At 44.0% G+C, this 20,226-nt stretch overlaps 1 protein-coding gene across 2 annotated transcripts in view; it reads right to left on the minus strand.

Moving 5' to 3' along the window:
- The window catches only part of LOXHD1 (lipoxygenase homology PLAT domains 1), a 209,777-nt gene that overhangs the window by 136,548 nt on the left and 53,003 nt on the right, over window positions 1–20,226 (minus strand). For both annotated transcript variants that reach the window (XM_044292627.1, XM_044292628.1), the window contains exons 5-7: window positions 18,353–18,466; window positions 17,748–17,912; window positions 16,061–16,259 (exon numbers count right to left, since the gene is read on the minus strand). In XM_044292627.1, the coding sequence (XP_044148562.1) occupies window positions 16,061–16,259; window positions 17,748–17,912; window positions 18,353–18,466 (478 nt within the window). The remainder of the gene's footprint in view (window positions 1–16,060; window positions 16,260–17,747; window positions 17,913–18,352; window positions 18,467–20,226) is intronic.

A 20,226-nucleotide genomic window follows, 5' to 3' on the forward strand; every position in this document is an offset into this window, starting at 1 on the left:
TTTGCGGATCCGCGGTTTGCGGACCGCAAAAAACAGAACAGTCGTGTGCATGTAGCCTTACACAGTGAATTAACTCTGTAAACCATCACTGCTGTTCTCTTGTACAGGTGCCTCCCAGGGGAACTACAACCCCTCATATCTGTATAAATGAAAGTAGTCTTAAAATTATATTCCATTTCATTATTCCTCTGCTGGGACCTCAGCTGTAATCTGTGGGACAACCCGGCAGTAAGTACCACAGAGGAAAGTATTACATAGTGTCCATTCAAATGTATGGATTGCCTGTATAACACAGGACAGGACAGGTCCTCCAGAGTGAGGGACACTCTTTCTAACAGCTCTCTATTCTGTTCAGGTTCCTCATCTCTTGGCCAAAGTCCCACCCCTCCAATATTGAGTAATTCACAACAGAGCTGTCACGACCATGTTTATGGCCGTGACTCCTTGGGAGCCGCATACAGTTGCCCGCGGTTTGGTTTGTTGTGTCAACCGCAGCTGGGGGCACTTTGCTGTCTGCCTCAGGTGCGGTTGCCGCGGACAACAGGTATGTGTGCGGTTGCCTTGGAGTTGTGTGTGTGTATGTATGCACTTTGAATGTCTGCTGTGCACTCTGTTTTATGTTTGGTGTGCACTCTGACATTTTCCTTTCATCTGTGGCTGCCTGTGGCAACGTTTGGTTTGATGTACATGTGGTGGCAGTGTCTCGGCCTTTTGGCCGGCTCCCAGAACACGTTTGCCACACATGTCGTTGTCATCGGTAACAGCTGCAGTGAGTATCTGTGTGTATTTCCCTTTATGTGGTCTCACTACACGCCCTGGTGTTGGAAGGGTTAATTCCCTTCTGTGTGTGTGAAACCCTGGGTGTGTCTGTGTGGGTGTGACTACTTGGGCCTATAAAGCCTCTGTGTTATCTCCAGTCTGAGGGGTACTTCAGCCATGGTTAGCTGGAGTAGCCGCCTGTCTTATATCACCTGCCAGTGGGGGCCACCCTTGTGGTCATAAGTTTAAGTTTATGTGTGATGTTTAAGTTGATGTTTTCCTTTATTATTCTGTGCAGCTATGGATCTGGGTTCCTGTGTGTGGATGTGTGTGTGCTGAGTTCTATTTGTTTTGTTGTGGACTTCAGCTTGCCTGCACACGGATCCAGTCAGCAAGGCTGTGGCAGGTGGCTGGAACTAGTGCAGCACCTGCCATATCCATAGGCCTGTATTTGTTCCCCCATTCCTTGCAGCTTGGCCAGTGAGACTCCTGTTCCTCCGTGTCCAGAAGGAACAGGTCGTCTTACCCTACTCCTAGTTCAGGGACTGGTCGGAGGGTGAGTAGGGATCCGAGGTTCCTGAGCATGGGCCCTCCTACCTTCAAGGTCGGCCCATGCAGCTAGGAGTTAGGGACGGATTAGGGATGTATTAGGAGGTGATCTGCTCCCTAATCCTTTCTGTCCTGGCCGAGCAGCGGTTAACATCTTCTGGCATCGCACGGCTGAGGGTTTTCCTCATCCTCAGCCGTGACAAGAGCACTGTACCTGAAAACAGAACTCACGTTGTCCACCAATACTTTTCAAGAAATACAGATGAGTTTGAGCAAATTAAATATTGCTCAAAGCCTGGGCACATACAGCCTTCATCGCTGGGTACTGAGGGAATTGAGCTCAATAATTGATAGACCATTGTATGTCTTCTACTTAGACTCTATTGTAACTGGGTCAGTGTGCAGGTCTGAAAGATGGCTGATGTGGTTCCAATATTTAAGAAAGGTAAAGAGGTGGAACCATGTAACTGCCATGGATTCATGTAAAAACAGGTGGTGCCTAACCAACATGCCTGGTCTGTATGAGAAGGTAAGCGCAACTTTGGATGAGGACATGCCGCTGATGCATACTTGCCAACAGTCCTGATTTTGATGGGACAATTCCAGGAATTAGGCAAAGAGGTGGAACCATGTAACTGCCATGGATTCATGTAAAAACAGGTGGTGCCTAACCAACATGCCTGGTCTGTATGAGAAGGTAAGCGCAACTTTGGATGAGGACATGCCGCTGATGCATACTTGCCAACAGTCCTGATTTTGATGGGACAATTCCAGGAATTAGGCCATGAAAGACATGGGGTCTATGCAAACCTTGACCCAGTGGGCATTTGTGGACATCTGAACCATTTGGGGGTGTTCCAGGTGATTTAAATGCCCTGACCTTTTAAATTTTAGTGCTGGTAAGTATGCTGATATGATATCTATGTACATTTTGCCAAAGCATTTGATGCAGTACCACTCAAGAGACTTGTGCTGAAGCTACAAAGGCAGGGTCTAGAGGACAATACAGTGGTGCTTGGAAGTTTGTGAACCCTTCTGAATTATCCATATTTCTGCATAAATATGACCTAAAACTACACCGGATTTTCACACAACACCTAAAAGTAGATAAAGAAAACAAAATCAACAAATGAGTCAAAAATATTAGACTTGGTCATTGAGTCTGGTCCTGGTCTGTGAGTGGGAAAAGTATGTGAACCTTTAGGATTAGCAGATGATTTGAAAGCAAAATTAGGCTACATCGCTGCATGTTCTATATTGTGCGTTTTTCATGCAGCTCTGGTTGCATAGAAGAGAATGAGGCTTGCATGAATTACGGAAGGCATCCAGATAGAATGTTGTGTTAAAGGGGTTTTTCCCATCTCAGACAATGGGGGCATATCGCTAGGATATGCCACCATTGTCTGATAGGTGCAAGTCCCACCTCTGGGACCCGCACCTACACAGAGAATGGAGCCCCAAAAGTTGTGGAGGGCGTTCTGCACACACGCGGCCGCCCTCCATTCACTTCTATGGGGCTGCCGAAAATAGCTGAGCCCTAGCTTAGCTTTTTCCGCCAGCCCCATAGAAATAAATGGGAGTGGTGGCCAGTCATGCACGGTGCGCTCCCTTTCACTACTATGGGGAGAGCACTTGGTGGTGGCCGGACCCGGGAAACCTGGTATCCTCCAGCTACTACCTTCCCCGCTCCGCACGTATCAGACTAAGGGAGCATATCCTAGCAATATGCCCCCATTTTTTCAGATGGGTATACCCCTTTAAGGGTTATTCTTCAGTTTTCCTTCACACACGTGAAAAACATAAAAAAATGATTGCATCCGCTCTGAAACACTGAACACAAGTACAGACAAACCGATTAAATTTGCATGCAAAACCATCAGTTTTTCCCTGAACAGACCGTGACTCATTCCGTATCATTCGTGTGAAAGGGGCCTAAGGGTACTTTCACACTTGCGTCAACGTTTTCCGGTATTAAGTTCCGTTCAGGTTTTTTTGTGCGGGTGCAATGCGTTTTGCACGCACGTGATAAAAAAACTGAATGTGGTACCCAGACCCGAACTGCTTCACAGAAGTTCAGGTTTAGGGTTCAGTATTCTGTAAATTTTATTATTTTCCCTTATAACATGTTTATAAGGGAAAATAATAGCATTCTTTAATACAGAATGCATAGGAGAAGGTCAATTGAGGGTTATAAATAAATAAACATTAACTCACCTCCTCCAATTGATCGCGTAGCTGCCGGTCTCCTGTTCTTTCTTCAGGACCTGCCAAAGGACCTGTGGTGACGTCACTGAGCTCATCACATGGTCCATCGCATGATCCATCACCATGGACAGGTCCTGAAGAAAGAACAGGAGACCGGCAGCTACGCGATCAATTGGAGGAGGTGAGTTAATTTTTATTTATTTTTTTAACCCTCAATTTAACCCTCAAATAAGGGAAAATAATACAGTGAATAGACTTTCATCCTAGCTACCATGCGTGAAAATCGCACCGCATCTGCACTTGCTTGCGGATGCTTGCGATTTTCACGCAGCCCCTCTCACTTCTATGGGGCCTGCATTGCGTGAAAAACGCACAATATAGAGCATGCTGCGATTTTCACGCAATGCACAAGTGATGCGTGAAAATCACCGCTCTTGTGCACAGCCCCATAGAAATGAATGGGTCCGGATTCAGTGCGGGTGCAATGTGTTCACCCCACGCATTGCACCCGCACAGAAATCTGGCCCTTGTGAACCCAGCCTTAGAGTCAGGTGTTTTCAATCAATGGGATGACAATCAGGTGTGAGTGGCAACTTGTTTTATTTAGGGTACTATTAAAGTCTGATTTTCAAAACACATGCTTGTCAAAGTGTATCATGGCACAAACAACAGATTTCTGTGGACCTTAGAAGAAGAGTTGTTGATGCTCATCAGACTGGGAAAAGTTACAAAACTCTCTCTATAGAGTTTGGACTCCACTAATCCACAGACAGATTGAGTACAAATGGAGGAAATCGAAAACCATTAGGCTCCCCAGGAGTGGCCAAACAACGAAAATCACTCCAACCCTGGGTTCAGACCTGAGCGTTCTGAAAGGAGCGCTCTGTATGCGCGATTGTACCGGCGTTTACAATCGCGCATACAGAGACAAGCGAACGCCCATTGTCGCGCGTTCCCGAATATCTATGTATGGGAACGCGCGACAAAACGCCCCAAAAAAGCTCAAGAACTTGTTTGAGCGTCGGGCGTTTTACAGCGCAATCGTACGCGCTGTAAAACTCCCAGGTGAGAACCATTCCCATAGGGAAGCATTGGTTTCTCCTTGTTGAGCGTTTTACAGCGCGTAGGAATGCGCTGTAAAACGCTCAGGTGTGAACTTAGGGCAAGAGGAAGCCGCATAATCGTCCATGAGGTCACAAAGGAACCTGAGGTGACCTCTAAGCAATTAAAGTCATTTCAAACATTAGCTAATGTTAGTGTTCATGAGTTCACCATGAGGACTAAACTGAACAACAGTGATGTGCATGGCAGGATTGCAAGGAGAAAGCCGCTGCTCTCCAAAAAGAACATTGATGCCTATCTGCAGTTTGTTAAAGATCACCTGGACGAGCCAGAAGACTATTAGAATAATGTTTTGCGGACCTATGAGACCAAAATAGAACTTTTTGGTTTAAATGAGAAGCGTTATGTTTGGAGAAAGGAAAACACTGCATTCCAGCATAAAAACCTCATCCCATCTATGATACACAGTGGTGGTAGTATCATGGTTCGGGCCTGATTTGCTGCATGTGGACCAGGATGGCTTACCATCACTGATAGAACAATGAATTCTTAATTATACCAGCAAATTCTAAAGAAAAATATCAGGACATCTGTCTAGGAGCTGAATCTGAAGAGAACGTGGCTCATGCAGCAAGACAACGACCCTAAGCACACAAGTCCTTCTACTAAAGAATGGTTAAAGAAGAATACGGTTAATGTTTTGGAATGGCCAAGTCAAAGCTGCTTTGACACTGCCTGGCCCTGTCAATCAAAGCAGTCATAGAGGGGCTGGTCACAGAAAGAGGCGGAGCTGGCAACTAGAGCAACGGTGACATCCTCATTGCACCAAAGGCCTAATTTGCTTATTAAGGAAAAGTATCATAACCTGTTAACAGAGCCTCAGATCAACAATAGAAAACCGGCGTTTTAATCAGGTGAACCACAGCTATGAGTCTATGCAGAGGTCGCTGATGACAGATTGGTTCAGACAGTGGTATCTCTGTAATCGCAAACTCATTTTTAGAGCAGTGAACACGATAAAAATGAAACCCAAAAATGGTAGAATTATGTTTTTTCCATTACATCCCAAGAAATATTTTTACAGCTTCTCAATAAATTCTATGGAACAAAGATACCGCTATATACCGCTACACCAAAAGAAAAGTTAAAAATGTTATGACCCTTAGGGCTCATGCGCAGAAACGTATTTTCTTTCCGCTTCCGTTCCGGTTTTTTTGCGGACCGTATGCACCATTCACTTCAATGGGGCCGTAGAAAATACAGAAGTTACTCCGTGTGCATTTCGTTTCCATTTGTCCGCATGGCCGTTGTGCAAAAAAGTAGTGCATGTCCTATTGTTGTCCGCAAATCACGGTCCGAGGCCCCATTCAAGTCAATGGGTCAGCAAAAACTACGGAACACATCCGTATGTCATCCGTATTTTGCGGATCTATACTGTAGAAATACTATGCCCAGCCCATATTGCTCATGTGTTTGGTGATTAATAAGTTACTGTTTCTGTATACGATCCGCAAAAAATTGATCAAATACGGAAACTATACGGATAGGTTTTGCGCAATAACGGAACGGACTTAAATCAGAGAATAAAAAACCTCAGAATGGATCAGTGAAAAACGGACCGCAAAACATCAACGGTCGTGTGCATGAGCCCTTAGAAGGGGGGGGGGGGGAATGAGAAATGGCTGAAATGAGAAAGAGAGAAAACTCAGCTTGATTGGAAGGACCTTGATAAGCAACATGGGGAAGAAAATGGGATATACCTATGGAAGAAATGTTCTGCATCTGCCAGTGATTTCCAGCGTCACATGGCATCATTGTGGACGACATCTCCTCGTGTTAGGATCCTAATAAATTGATTACTGTGACATTTCGTGGAGCTTACTGGGGTTTCCTGACTTTTGAAAAACCCATAGGATGTAGCACCAGTAATAACCATCCTTTGCCACTAGATGGCACTGTATAAGTACAACGAATTTGCCATAGTCATATAGCTCTACAATACTAACTGCGGTTTCCACAAGCTAAATTAGCTGTTTGCCAGAGATGTCGGGAGCGGCAGATAATCTCGGTGGTGCTGTATATGAATAGATGACCCCTTAAAAAATTTTTTTACACGGAACATAGAAGAATATCTGCTACTGTGTGTCCTGCACCCGCGCAAGGCTCATCTCATACAGAATTCTCATACAGTCTAGTTTTAGTCTGTCTCTCATACACAGACAGATTGATGAAACTGTCTAAGTCCCGGATTCTGTCCTGCAGTCCCAGGACGGCTGAAGTATGTCCCAGTTTATACTGTAGGGTGCAAATCCTGAGGGTGCAAATACAGTGGAATGCAAAGGACTTCCCAAGTGTCCCTCTTTTGGACCCAAGTCCCTCTGTCCCACTTTGCTATTTCAATGTCCCTCTTTTTTATTTCAGGTATAGATTTGCATTATTACATTTACAATATTGATCCGGAAAGCGTTTGCCTGGTTCCTATCTATTTATTAGAGTCCACCTTGTATATTAATTTATTATTTGATGCAACTTGGATTTTAGAAATTTCTATATTCAGATCATTTTTGCACTACTATGCGCTATTGAAGTGTATAAATATGCAGGAAATATTGATCTTTCACCTCTTTGACCATCCAAAAAGTTGGGAGGTATGCTTTGTTCTCCCCAACAGCAGATGGGATGTTGTGATGTCATCGCGCCTGCTGAGCTGTGGAGGAGAGAGCAAAGGACGAGGATCATTTCCCAGCCAAGCTGATCAGCTCAGTAGGTGCAGTGATGTCACCACATCATGCCTGCTGCTGGGGAGAGCAGGATGAGCTCCAATCATTGGGAGAACGGGCTTAGGTGTGTATTTATTTTATTTTATTAACACTAAAGGGCTTCACTACTGTAATGGGGGCACCTAGGGGGCAGCACTACTGTAAGGGGGCAGCACTACTGTAAGAGGACACTAAGAGGGCAGCACTACTGTAAGGGGCACACTAAGGGAGCAACACTACAGAAAAGAGGGTAGTAAGGGGGCAGCACTACTGTAAGGGGGCAGTACTACTGTAAGGGGGCACTAAGAGGGCAGCACTACTGTAAGGGACACACTAAGGGAGCAGCACTACCAAAAAGAGGACAGTAAGGGGGCAGCACTACTGTATGAGGGCACTAATAGGGCAGCACTACTGTAAGGGGCACACTAAGGGAGCAACACTACAGAAAAGAGGGTAGTAAGGGGGCAGCACTACTGTAAGGGGGCACTAAGGGCGGTGCTACTGTAAGGGGCACACTAAGGGAGCAGTACTACCAAAAAGAGGACAGTCAGGTTAGCTCTGGGCACAGTTGCTTTTTTTTCTGGCAGCTTTTCACTCACAGAGATGGCGTTTCCCTGGATAAACATTTTCCTTCACTTCTATTACAGCCAAACATTCACAGCATGCTACTCACACAATACTCAGCTTCTCTCTCGCTTGCAACTCACTAACCAGAGGGGTGGGGCCAGCCCACCTCTCAGCAACTGTCTCTTTTAACTGTCTGTCAGTTAACTATTCCTTTCCCATATACAGCCTTTTGAAATGCAAGAGCGTAATAAAGTCACAATAACCAACTGTACCACTGAAGGTGCTGATTTAGCATACATTAACCCTGAGTATTAATCAACATTTTAGCAGTATTAGCAACTTTAGCAATCTAAAGTAGCGTTGGATTGTCACTGTAACTCATCGATATTTAAATGTTGCATATATATATATATATATATATATATATTTGCAACAACCACTATGGGTACTCCTTCAATGTGTGACCAGAAGGGTTATTGCAGTACCTGAGAGCAGGGTACTGTGCAAACCATTGTTGTGCAATATTATTCAATGTTATTTAATATGGTAATGCCTTGTAATGGGCCAGCATATCTCTGTATGGATCAGTCGAGGTTAACAATCCTGACTCTGCCCCTGCAGGAAGTGAGGTGTGGACTTAGGTCCGCCCCTAGCTCAGTCAGTGGAGGAAGTGAGATAAAACTCACAAAATTCACTCCTCGGAGAACTAGGCCTTCGGAGAAAACTCCTCGGACAATACTATCTCTACTACAAAGCACTCCAGAAAGATAGAGAAAGAGAGAACTAGAAGGTCCAGAATCTGCATGGCCAATCACTGGAGTCAGTCAGTAAGGCATTTGCTGTTTAAGGCTTATAGAGACTTTACTGCAGTGAGAGCGACATTGTTAAAACACCCTTCACATCTGGACACAGTTTGGCTCAACGTATCGTTATCCTGTACCCCTCAGCTGGGAATTACAGTCACCATTGCAAGAGTAATTTCGCCGACCTTAGATTCTGCAGAGAGAGACCTTGGGAAGATAGAGAGGAAGGAGTAATACAATCCCCATCCTGGCCTATATCCATACATTGCTATCTGGGAAGATTTGCACTGAGAATTGTTTGGAACTGTGTTTTTCGATACTGTTGGATGTACTACAACTACCATTCTGCACTAAAGTGAAGAAAAAGGTTTATCTTCTACAACTGGCCTGGTTACTGACTCTATTACCATTCATCATTACCATTCATCGGCCACAGTTCCGACATCTCCTGCCTTGTACCCGCACCAAACGCACAACAGCAAGTGCACTCCAACTACCATCAGGCAGGAGCTCCAATATTAGGGTGTGCCCCAAGGGAAGACAGGGGGCACTCTCCTATCACTGCCCTGGCCTTAGTAAGCACTGGTGTGAGGAATGCCACTGTCAATAATAATTACAGCCGAAGCCACTACCACTCCTATCTTCCACTCCTCCGGGGCTTCAGGCATTATCCTCTTCCTTCCACTAAAAAGAAATGGACCGTATACGGAACGCAAAAAACGGCCCGTAAAAAAAAAGGTTGCGTGAAAGAGGCCTAAATGCAAACTGACAGGCACGGCTCAAACCACATGTAAAATGTTGCAAACACTTTAAATTTGTCACAAATGCCCACTCTACCAACAAAACGGGCTAAAACACTCCACATTTCTGCCGCAGCTCCCTGTATTGGCGTGATTTGCACCAAATTTATGAAATGCTGCACAATGTTTGGTAAATTTGTTGCATCTTTAAGTCTAACACTTCTGTCTCAACATGTTACTCCACTTTCTACGTCATCCATTCATGGAAGTAAGATTGAGTAAATTTCTGGGACTATTTAAAAAGTTGCAGTGATAAATCTGGACTCTGACTAATTAACACAACCCACCCACATTTAAAACTTCCCCCCACCCACATTTTAAAACTGGCATGAGTGGTATAAAATGCAAAATATCTATTTTTTCTCTTAAATTCCAGATTGTGGGATGTGATAAATTCCCCCCAATATGTCTCGCACCTTCCTAGTGAATGATCTGCTACATGTGTAGCAGATAGAAGCATGGAAAGCAGCATATGAGGATGTAAATGGAGACCCCCTAAGGCCAGTGGCGTACATAGAGAAGTAAGGGCCCCAGAGCAACGATCAAACCAGGCCCCCCACACAGGACAGAAGGGTTTCCGCCTAAACCCCTTTTAATGACCCTTGGGCCATTTTTTTTCTACTGCCTCATTTGCTAAAAGTTGCTTATTTGGAGGATAGAGTCCTGACCAAGTTTTTACCCCCAGTAGAAGAGGAGATGATCCCAACTGGGCCCCCTCTTGCCCTGGGCACCATAGCAGTCGCATGGTCTGCCGCTATGGTAGTTACACCTCTGCCTAAGGCGTATTAGGGGACTACAGTTAGAAGTCTCCTCCAAGTTCACATGAATAGAAATTGCTGTCTCCTACCGGTCTCCCGACTCTGCCGTCTCTTCCTCCTCCACATCCCAGGTGTCAATAACGTATCCTCTTTGAACAGGTCAAGTACAAGTGAATGCGTCAGACCACGTTGGTGGAAGCCATTAGATATATTGCTCAAGTCAAATCAGCTGAGGTAGTTCTCTCAGGAGAGCCCGGGAAGAGAAAGGTCCTGGAGGCTGACGTATGGTATCTAACCACAGTGCTTGCGAAATAAGATGCCTCTCAGGCTTAATGAATTCTTTAAAAAAATATGAAGCTCACGGGGAGCGTGGAGAGAATGGGTCGGATTGAGCGGCCTGGAGAAACCCTGGATTACAACCTTTGCCGTATCTTCACCTCTACCTCAAGGAAATAGCTAAAGTTACCTTTTATTGTTGAGGGTTTACAATAGAAGGCGGGAAAAATTAAGGTTCCTTCCTCGGCATGAATTACTTTCTAGGACTTTTGCCATCAGGGAATCGGGCATCATGGGTCAGTGACTACTGACGTTGGCATACGTATTGATTTATTTATTATGACTAATTGCATTCATGACTGAAACTGCATTCCAGCTTGGAGATGCTTCATCTACCTTCTGAACTCGTTTCCAGTTTCTTCATCATTAGGCTAAAATCTTGTTGTCTGGTTTTGCTAGACTGAAATTTAGCAGCTGAGGGACATGGCAGCCCAGAGACCTGCATATAAGACCTTCATGCCCTCCATAACAGGACTCTATCCTTTGAAAATGTTTTTATGTCGGTTTAAATGGGCTTGATTTGGACTGACGGGTTATCTGAGAGCCTGCTCAGTGATTTGTTTCTGCTTGCACATACAATAAGTGTTGAAAGAGGGGAGATGTGGGCCACAGGACAGAGTGAGCCCTACTTTCAGTATGCTGCCTGGTCATCCAGTGCTAGCAAACATACTGAAGAATCAAAAAACTACATACTGTACCTATTGCATCTAGTGATGTCTCCTCTGATGTAGAAGTTCTTTTCTCATGTTTTCCATTCGGCCCAGACAGACAGGACGACTTCTTTCAGCCACATCTCGTTTTTGCGGAGTTTGACGCACTTTTATTACTTTTTATGCCCCCGCTAATAATAATGCCCATATAATGTACCCAGTATTAATAATGCCCCTCTACTGTGCCTCTAATAATAATCCCCCCTATAGTGCTCCCAGTAATAGTAATTGCATAATAATGCCCCCAGAAATTATAATGTCCCACAGTGTCCCAGAATTAATAATGCCCCCCAAAAATAAAAATGCCCTTATAGTGCCACCAGTAATAATAATGGCCCTTATAGTGCTACCAGTTATAATATTAATTTCCCCTGTAGTGCCACCAGTAATAATATTGCTCCTTACAATACCTACAGTAATAATACTTTCCCCATAAATTCCCCAGGAAATAATAATACCCCATAGTGACCCAGTATTAGTAATGCCCCCAAAAATAATAATGTCCCTTCTAGTGCCACCAGTAATAAAAATTATGCTCCCCCCTATAGTGCCACCAATGATAATAATGTTCCTAACAGTGCTCCCTAGTAATAATACTAATGTCCCCAATAGTGCCACCAGAAATATTAATGCTCCTTATAGTGACACCAGTAATAATAAAGCCCCCTACAGTGCCACCAGTAATAATAATCAAAAATAACAAACAAATAAATCCCTCAGAGGAGTTGCTACGCAACTATTTACCATAAATTTAAATTTTTAACGGTCACTCTGACCAAGCGTATTTTTGCAGCTCCTCCGATTAGTATCGTTAAAACTCGATTTTATTATAATCCTTTTAAAACCACCATATTACTTGGGAACATGTTAAAAACTTCAGGAGTAACGATTTCAGGGTCAGTTGCCAATTATCATGTGTTTATCTTGTGCCTCTTGTACCTAAACCTTCCTAATGGTTTTAATTATCTAGTGATGAACCATCTCCTAATACTGAGACCTAATAGCGGGCTCCCTGACTTACTCCTGTGATTTTTAGGCAGGAGTAAGTCAGGGAGCCCGCTATTAGGTCTCAGTATTAGGAGATGGTTCATCACTAGATAATTAAAACCATTAGGAAGGTTTAGGTACAAGAGGCACAAGATAAACATATGATAATTGGCAACTGACCCTGAAATCGTTACTCCTGAAGTTTTTAACATGTTCCCAAGTAATATGGTGGTTTTAAAAGGATTATAATAAAATCGAGTTTTAACATTACTAATCGGAGGACCAGTAATAATAATGCTCCTTATGATGCCCCAAGTATTAATATTGGCCGTGTAAAGCACATTGCAGCTTCTGCACTTGAAAATTTTAAAAAATCCATATTCTTTATTAGAAATCCATTAAATAATTAAGGCTGCTTTCACACTAGCGTTCGGGTTTCCGTTCGTGAGCTCCGTTTGAAGGAGCTCACGAGCGGACCCGAACGCAGCCGTCCAGCCCTGATGCAGTCTGAATGGAGGCGGATCCGCTCAGACTGCATCAGTCTGGCGGCGTTCAGCCTCCGCTCCGCTCGCCTCCGCACGGACAGGCGGACAGCTGAACGCTGCTTGCAGCGTTCGGGTGTCCGCCTGGCCGTGCGGAGGCGTGCGGATCCGTCCAGACTTACAATGTAAGTCAATGGGGACGGATCCGTTTGAAGATGCCACAATGTGGCTCAATCTTCAAGCGGATCCGTCCCCCATTGACTTTACATTGAAAGTCTGGACGGATCCGTCCCAGGCTATTTTCACACTTAGCTTTTTTTAGCTAATATAATGCAGACGGATCCGTTCTGAACGGAGCCTCCGTCTGCATTATTATGGGCGGATCCGTTCAGAACGGATCCGCCCGAACGCTAGTGTGAAAGTAGCCTAACATGATACAGCTATGGCGCCGACATTTTTCGGACACTGCGTTCTTATTCACGGTGTGAAGTATATGATATAAGAACACAATAATAATGCCCCAGTATTAATATTTCCACCATAGTGCCTCAAATAATAATTCCTGTCATTGTGCCTCCAGTAATAATAATTCCCTCATAGGGCCCCCAGTACCACTTATGCCACCAGTATTAAAAATGTTCCCAGTAATGTCCCCGATAGCGTCCTATACACTCTCAAGTGGCCAATTAAAAAATAATAATAATCATCTAAATCCCATTCAGTGTGATCGTCTGCAGGCTGCATCTCCTCTTCTGGCTTGCTGTCTGAGATGCCTGCATCCTGGTGCAGGCAGGGGAGACTACAGTCCTAGAGGGCCCTGCACCCATGTCCATAAAAAATTTCGGCCAATCACAGAGCGAGCAGAGGTCCCACCCATTGCTCTTTGTGCAGTCAGACCTCATTTCCTAAGTACATGGAGAGTGCTGAGCTTGATGCTGGAGCCAGAGCGATTGGGTGGGTTATCGGTGAGTCCCTTCAATCCAGGATATTATGTAAGGGCATTTCATATGATGATGTGTATTGTATTATCGTTCTCTGGGTATTATGTCCTCCTTTTAGGGGTTGTGATGTCCTCCTCTTTGAGTTTATGAAAATGGCCACCCTAGTGCCCAGGGAGCCATTGGCGATACAGCTTACTTCAAGAGCGGGACCAGTGGCCGCCAGCCGAGAACATAAGTTCCTGACACGCCCAGTGTTAATTAAAGCAGCCCTAGTAGATAGTGACAGATCATTATGTACCCGGCCAGCAACTGTGAGGAGGGCTCGGGCCCAGTAGGGTCTCTGTCCAGACCACCCCGATGGCGGATCACAATATTTTGTGGAGCCACTAAACTACGTAGCTGAAAGACAGTCTTCTTGGCTATTAGCCACAGGGAGAGGTCCGAACATCAGCATAGGCCCTGGAATATCCTGAACCACGAGGTGTGTGTAGTGATGTCCATACCTTACACCACCATGCTGCTCGTAGAAACAGTTAGGAGGAGATAAAAAGGAGAGCCAAAGAGAGGATCTGACCAGTGAAACAATTAGGCCCGAGGCCTGGCTGTCAACCCGGGAAGCTGCGGTGAACTGGAAACCAGAGCAGCTTAACTACTGTAGAGTTGGCCGTTAGTAAGAAGTGGTTTGGCTGCTTCACTAAACTAGGCCTGAAAGGTTGTCACAGGCAGCAGAAGGGAACCACTCATGAAATCCCATGTTACAGGCATTCCCACTATGGAGGCAGACTAGACCACTGCTATGGGGCTCATAGCGAGCTTCCTTCGCATAATCATAGGGCTGCATGATAAAATGCTGGTTACCTAAAGCCACCACTAGGGGGAGCTTACTACAAATAGATTCATGTAGCGATCATGCACCGACATTGACTGTGGGGTTTAATGGCTACTACCTTCTCCCCTATGTCGTACTAGTGTGGTGCAGTGTCGTGGGAGTTAACTTCGGGGGGAGATATTTTGCTGGTCCTTGAATTTTATTTTTATGATCCTTCCAATATACCAGGGTTCCTATTACACAGAGAGAACCCTGCTATGGAGGGAGATCAGCAATCACAGGGATACATTTAAGTGGCTGTAAAGATATCATGGACAGAAGAGATAAATACCCAGCAGAAATCCTCATTATAATGAAGCAGAATCTCCTTTCCTGTAGTAATCTGACCTGCGGCTACACAGCTTTTGATGTATCGGAGCTCATGTTTCCTGTGACATGTGAACACTTGAATATACTGATGGGCTCATGTATAGATCTGTAATACAGTATCCATAGACTGTCATAGGCCCATCCTGTACCTATGTATGCCTTGATTTTATATGGGGGCATACAGAGATACCCCATGGAGATATCATATGGCAGCACATGCAGTCTCTTTGAGTTCATATTCATTATTCCATTATATACACCTTTCATTAGGAATGAAAAACATGACTTTTTCAGATTTTTCAGTTTACATTGACTTCTAGGACAGACCTTGATGCATCTGATGAAACATGTCTCCATTTTTAGCCTCCACAGATGGCATATAAAACACGCCATCCCAAAATATGGCATCACAGAAACCCACAAAGAATAACATTAGCGCCGGTTTGTAATACGGTCCCAATGCTTCAGACCTTAAAGGGGTTGTCCAGGATTTTTTTTAAACTTCCCCCACTTCCCACCCAGCAGTACCTGTGAAGAGATCTATACTGACCTGCTCCCTGCCGCTCTGTTCAAGCTCCTTGACTCCCGGGCTGTCTTCACTGGACTTCTGGTCTCCACATGTGCAGAAGTTGGTGACGTGTTTCCAAATGGTACATGACCCAGCAGTGTCCTGCTGCTTGGGGACACGTCACATCAATGGCACTCATTGCCTGCAGAGGTTCACCTGACCCCACCCATGAGGAAGTTGACAGGTGGGGAACGGAAGTCCAATGACAGCCCAGGAGCCATGAATGGCACAGGTAAGTATAGTTTCCTTTATAGGTACCATTGAGTCGAAAAGGAGTTTAAAACAAACATGGACAACCCCATTAAAGGTGTTTATTTCAGTGTAGTCCCAACTAGAACCAAATTCATGGTCCTCATATTTTTACTGCGCCCCCTAATGTGGTGCATGTATACAGATAATATAAAAATAAAACTGCATCTCCCATATTGTACTTCACCAGATGTTTAAACATGGAGCTACACTTAAAGTACACTTGAACCCCCTGGTAACGCATTTTGGCTAGGTTGCCTTTTAATGGTGGTGTAAGTCCGACCTTTATCTAAGTAGATTAAAACAAGAGGCGAAGCATCATCTTACCCGTGTGATCGCCTGGTTTGCCATCCAGTTGATGAGCGGAGCTTTTATTGCTAGGTGTTAATGTTCGGTTGATCTGGCAATCTGTATGGTATAGAGAAAACCACCTCCGGCAAGGGAAATGCCAGGTCTTGTCTCGGTTTGTATTGGTAACAAAGACTTCATCCACGTACCAGGCGTGCTGCTGTTCCAGCCCGTCATGCTGCACAAAAACACAGAATTCACAATCTCATAAGTTAGCATGCAAGCAGAAGAGTTTATCGAATTCAGACCCCCGTTTACCAATATTTCCCAATTCATCTGTAGACCAAATAAAACATAAGGAAAACCCATAAGAAACCTGCTGCAGACCCTTAAGAGAATTGCAACTGTAGATAACATTAAGGCAGTTTTCTGTAAACAGAAACATTGCCAGCTTGGACCACCACTGATAAGATGCTGGTACCCCCATAATGGATAGTCCTTTTTAAGTTTAAACAGGTATACCAACTTGACCATACCAGTACATATGGTACCTTCAATACTGCAGCTCATTACCATGAAGTAAGAGTCCAAGCTGTAGTACCCGACACAGCCTCATGTATCAAGGCACATGGATAAACAATTAAAAGGCTGTGAAGCTCCAGAGAGCATCGGGGCCCCTTCATCTTGCCTGATGTCCACCATTCCCACATTAATCACCTTTTAATCAATTCTTTTTTATCCCAGAAACCCACTTTAGTATGCCCTGTTGGGACATTTCTTCCTTTTTGGAACATCTCATTACCTTGAACAGTGGCACTGCTAAGGGCAAATCTGGTTTGGGAGGTGTATAGTTGCAATACATTTTTTGGTCACCCATTGATAACAATGGGTGATATGTACCCATCACTGTAGAGTATCGGTTGGACTTGATGGAACTTTTCTCTTTTCTATCTTATCAACTATATAATTGTGTAATACGTATAAGGGTTTTCCAGGACTCAGGATAGGCCATCAATACCAGACTGGTGGGGGTCAGACCCCCCGGTAACCCCACTGATTAACAGATTCAACGGCCCACAGTGCTCTGGCCGGAATGTGCAGTTTCCTTCCATCCCAAAAGGAAAGTTTTAATCTCACCCTGGCTCCCCAGGCTATTCTTGAGGTGGGTGTGGAGAAGTGAATCTTCTTGTAGGTTCAAGCTTCTCTTCCAAAGGTGAAGGAAGATGGGGCCAAATAAAACTGGGGTCACACAGGACTGTATTTACTATTCAGGTGGGGGGGGGGGGGGGCTCTGACCAGGAATTACCCTGTATCTGCTGCCTGTTGAGCACTCCATAGCTGAAGGAACTGTGATGACGTCACTGTCATGGTATCAGCTCAGCAGTGAAATTGTTGGTGAAGGACCTGTGATGATGTCTCTATTGTGTGATCAGTGCAGGAGAAGACAGAGTTCAGCAGTGGATAGGAGAAGTCAGAAAAGACCTGTGATGATGTCATGCTATTAAAAAGGTATGGAGATCAATGGGCCTAGGGCAGCATGAACTCTAAATACGGCCCTGGGGTCACATAGGCCTTCTACTGTACATACTGTACAACCTTGAGGGAAACAAAGGCATCTGCTCAGAGTGTCACTTTGGCCACCAAAAGAGGTTCTCATTTCGCTTTTCCCCTTGCAAGTTCTCCCATCCAGATAAGCCAGCAGTCTGGTGACTTCTCCCATACTTACCTCCAGTGTGATGTTTTTGATGTCCCCAATATCAGAGCCATAAACTTTGAACGTGTGGGTTGATCCTTTAGGGAATTTAAATTCGGATTCTTTGTCAGGACCCGATTTCTTATACAATTGGATCTTGTTAAGTTTTCCTTTGGTTCCCTTCATCTGTATATACACCTGGGACAGAACAATAGTATTAATGTTCTTCACGCATCTCGTGCAATTCATTTCCAAATATTTTTAACAAGCAGAAAAAGATTCCAAAAATTCATCAGCAGTTGGAGCAGAATTCTGTTTCTTCTTTACATGTCATGGTTAGCTCTATAGAGGAAAAGTCAGTAAGGGGAAGTTCACATGATATTATGTGATCCATCAGAAGAACTGAAAAATAAAGAAAAAACGGATTCCCATTTAAGCCATTTCCATCTGAGATCCGTTATTTCAGACGGAAAAAAAAGTCTGGCATGTGCAGGATACATTTTTTTCTTTATTTTTCTGTTTTTTTGATGGATGAGAAGAAAGGAAAAATAATGGTGATGTGAACTTCCCCCAAATGAATTACCAACTGATCCAGTATGTGCCTCTCTAGGACTATAATGACATTCGCCATGTCTTACCCTGGCACTGGTCCCAGATTGCTTCTTATCCCCGGTCTTTACTACCACCTTGTACAGCACCTTCTTTACTGAGGTAGGTCGGGATCTGGTGGATGGGGCGCTGAGGGCACGCTTCTACAAAATTCAAACATGAAGAACATTTCACCATATGGAATCCTGTAAGGCCTAGTTTAGGTGCAGACCTAGGCCAGAACCAGGTGCAGATCAAAAACACAGAAGAGGTACAGATCTTTCCATTTTACTTTACAGCTGTGAAGGCTCAACTTCTGGTTTTATCTCACAATCACTGCTGGAAATCACTGACCAGACCATTGAGATGTGAACTAGGTCAAGCTTTCTCTTAATGCATTTTGTAGGATGTGTGAGTTCAGATTGCCTGGCAAACCATGTAAGTATCTGCCTGGGTGACTCACATTTATCTGCATGCACTATAGTGGTCACAGGAAGTTCTGCTATACATTTGACTGCCTCTACCGACTTGTTTTGGGCCCCAACCATCAATTAACAAGAGGTATAAGAAAATTGGTCAAGGAAAGATGAATAAATACTGACAACATACCAAACAAGAAGGGATAAAGTACAGGAAATATGTGGTGTGTATTTACAGCAGAAGTTCTGTAAGTTTCGGGGAGACATTTTGAAAATAAATAACTAGAAGCCATTAAAGGGGTTTACGAAAGTTGAATATTGATGACCCATCAATATCTGACGGCTAGGGGTATAACTCCCAGCACCCCGACCGATCAGCTGTTTAACCACTTCAGCCCCGCTAGGTGAAACCCCCTTCATGACCAGGCCACTTTTTACACACTTCGGCACTACACTAATTTCACCGTTTATCGCTCGGTCATGCAACTTACCACCCAAATGAATTTTACCTCCTTTTCTTCTCACTAATGGAGCTTTCATTTGGTGGTATTTTATTGCTGCTGACATTTTTACTTTTTTTGTTATTAATCAAAATGTAACGATTTTTTTGCAAAAAAATGACATTTTTCACTTTCAGCTGTGAAATTTTGCAAAAAAAACGACATCCATATATAAATTTTTCGCTAAATTTATAGTTCTACATGTCTTTGATAAAAAAAAAATGTTTGGGCAAAAAAAAAATGGTTTGGGTAAAAGTTATAGCATTTACAAACTATGGTACAAAAATGTGAATTTCCGCTTTTTGAAACGGCTCTGATTTTCTGAGCACCTGTCATGTTTCCTGGGGTTCTACAATGCCCAAACAGTAGAAAAACCCCACAAATGACCCCATTTCGGAAAGTAGACACCCTAAGGTATTCGCTGATGGGCATAGTGAGTTCATAGAACTTTTTATTTTTTGTCACAAGTTAGCGGAAAATGATGATGATTTTTATTTTTATTTTTTTTCTTACAAAGTCTCATATTCCACTAACTTGCGACAAAAAAAAAAAAATTCTAGGAACTCACCATGCCCCTCACAGAATACCTTGGGGTGTCTTCTTTCCAAAATGGGGTCACTTGTGGGGTAGTTATACTGCCCTGGCAATTTAGGGGCCCAAATGTGTGAGAAGAACTTTGCAATCAAAATGTGTAAGAAATGACCGGTGAAATCCGAAAGGTGCACTTTGGAATATGCGCCCCTTTGCCCACCTTGGCAGCAAAAAAGTGTCACACATGTGGTATCGCCGTACTCAGGAGAAGTTGGGGAATGTGTTTTGGGGTGTCATTTTACATATACCCATGCTGGGTGAGAGAAATATCTTGGCAAAAGACAGCTTTTCCCATTTTTTTATACAAAGTTGGCATTTGACCAAGATATTTTTCTCACCCAGCATGGGTATATGTAAAATGACACCCCAAAACACATTGCCCAACTTCTCCTGAGTACGGCGATACCAGATGTG

The sequence above is a fragment of the Bufo gargarizans genome, chromosome 1 (assembly GCF_014858855.1).
Source record: "Bufo gargarizans isolate SCDJY-AF-19 chromosome 1, ASM1485885v1, whole genome shotgun sequence".
In the NCBI taxonomy this organism is placed as follows: domain Eukaryota; kingdom Metazoa; phylum Chordata; class Amphibia; order Anura; family Bufonidae; genus Bufo; species Bufo gargarizans.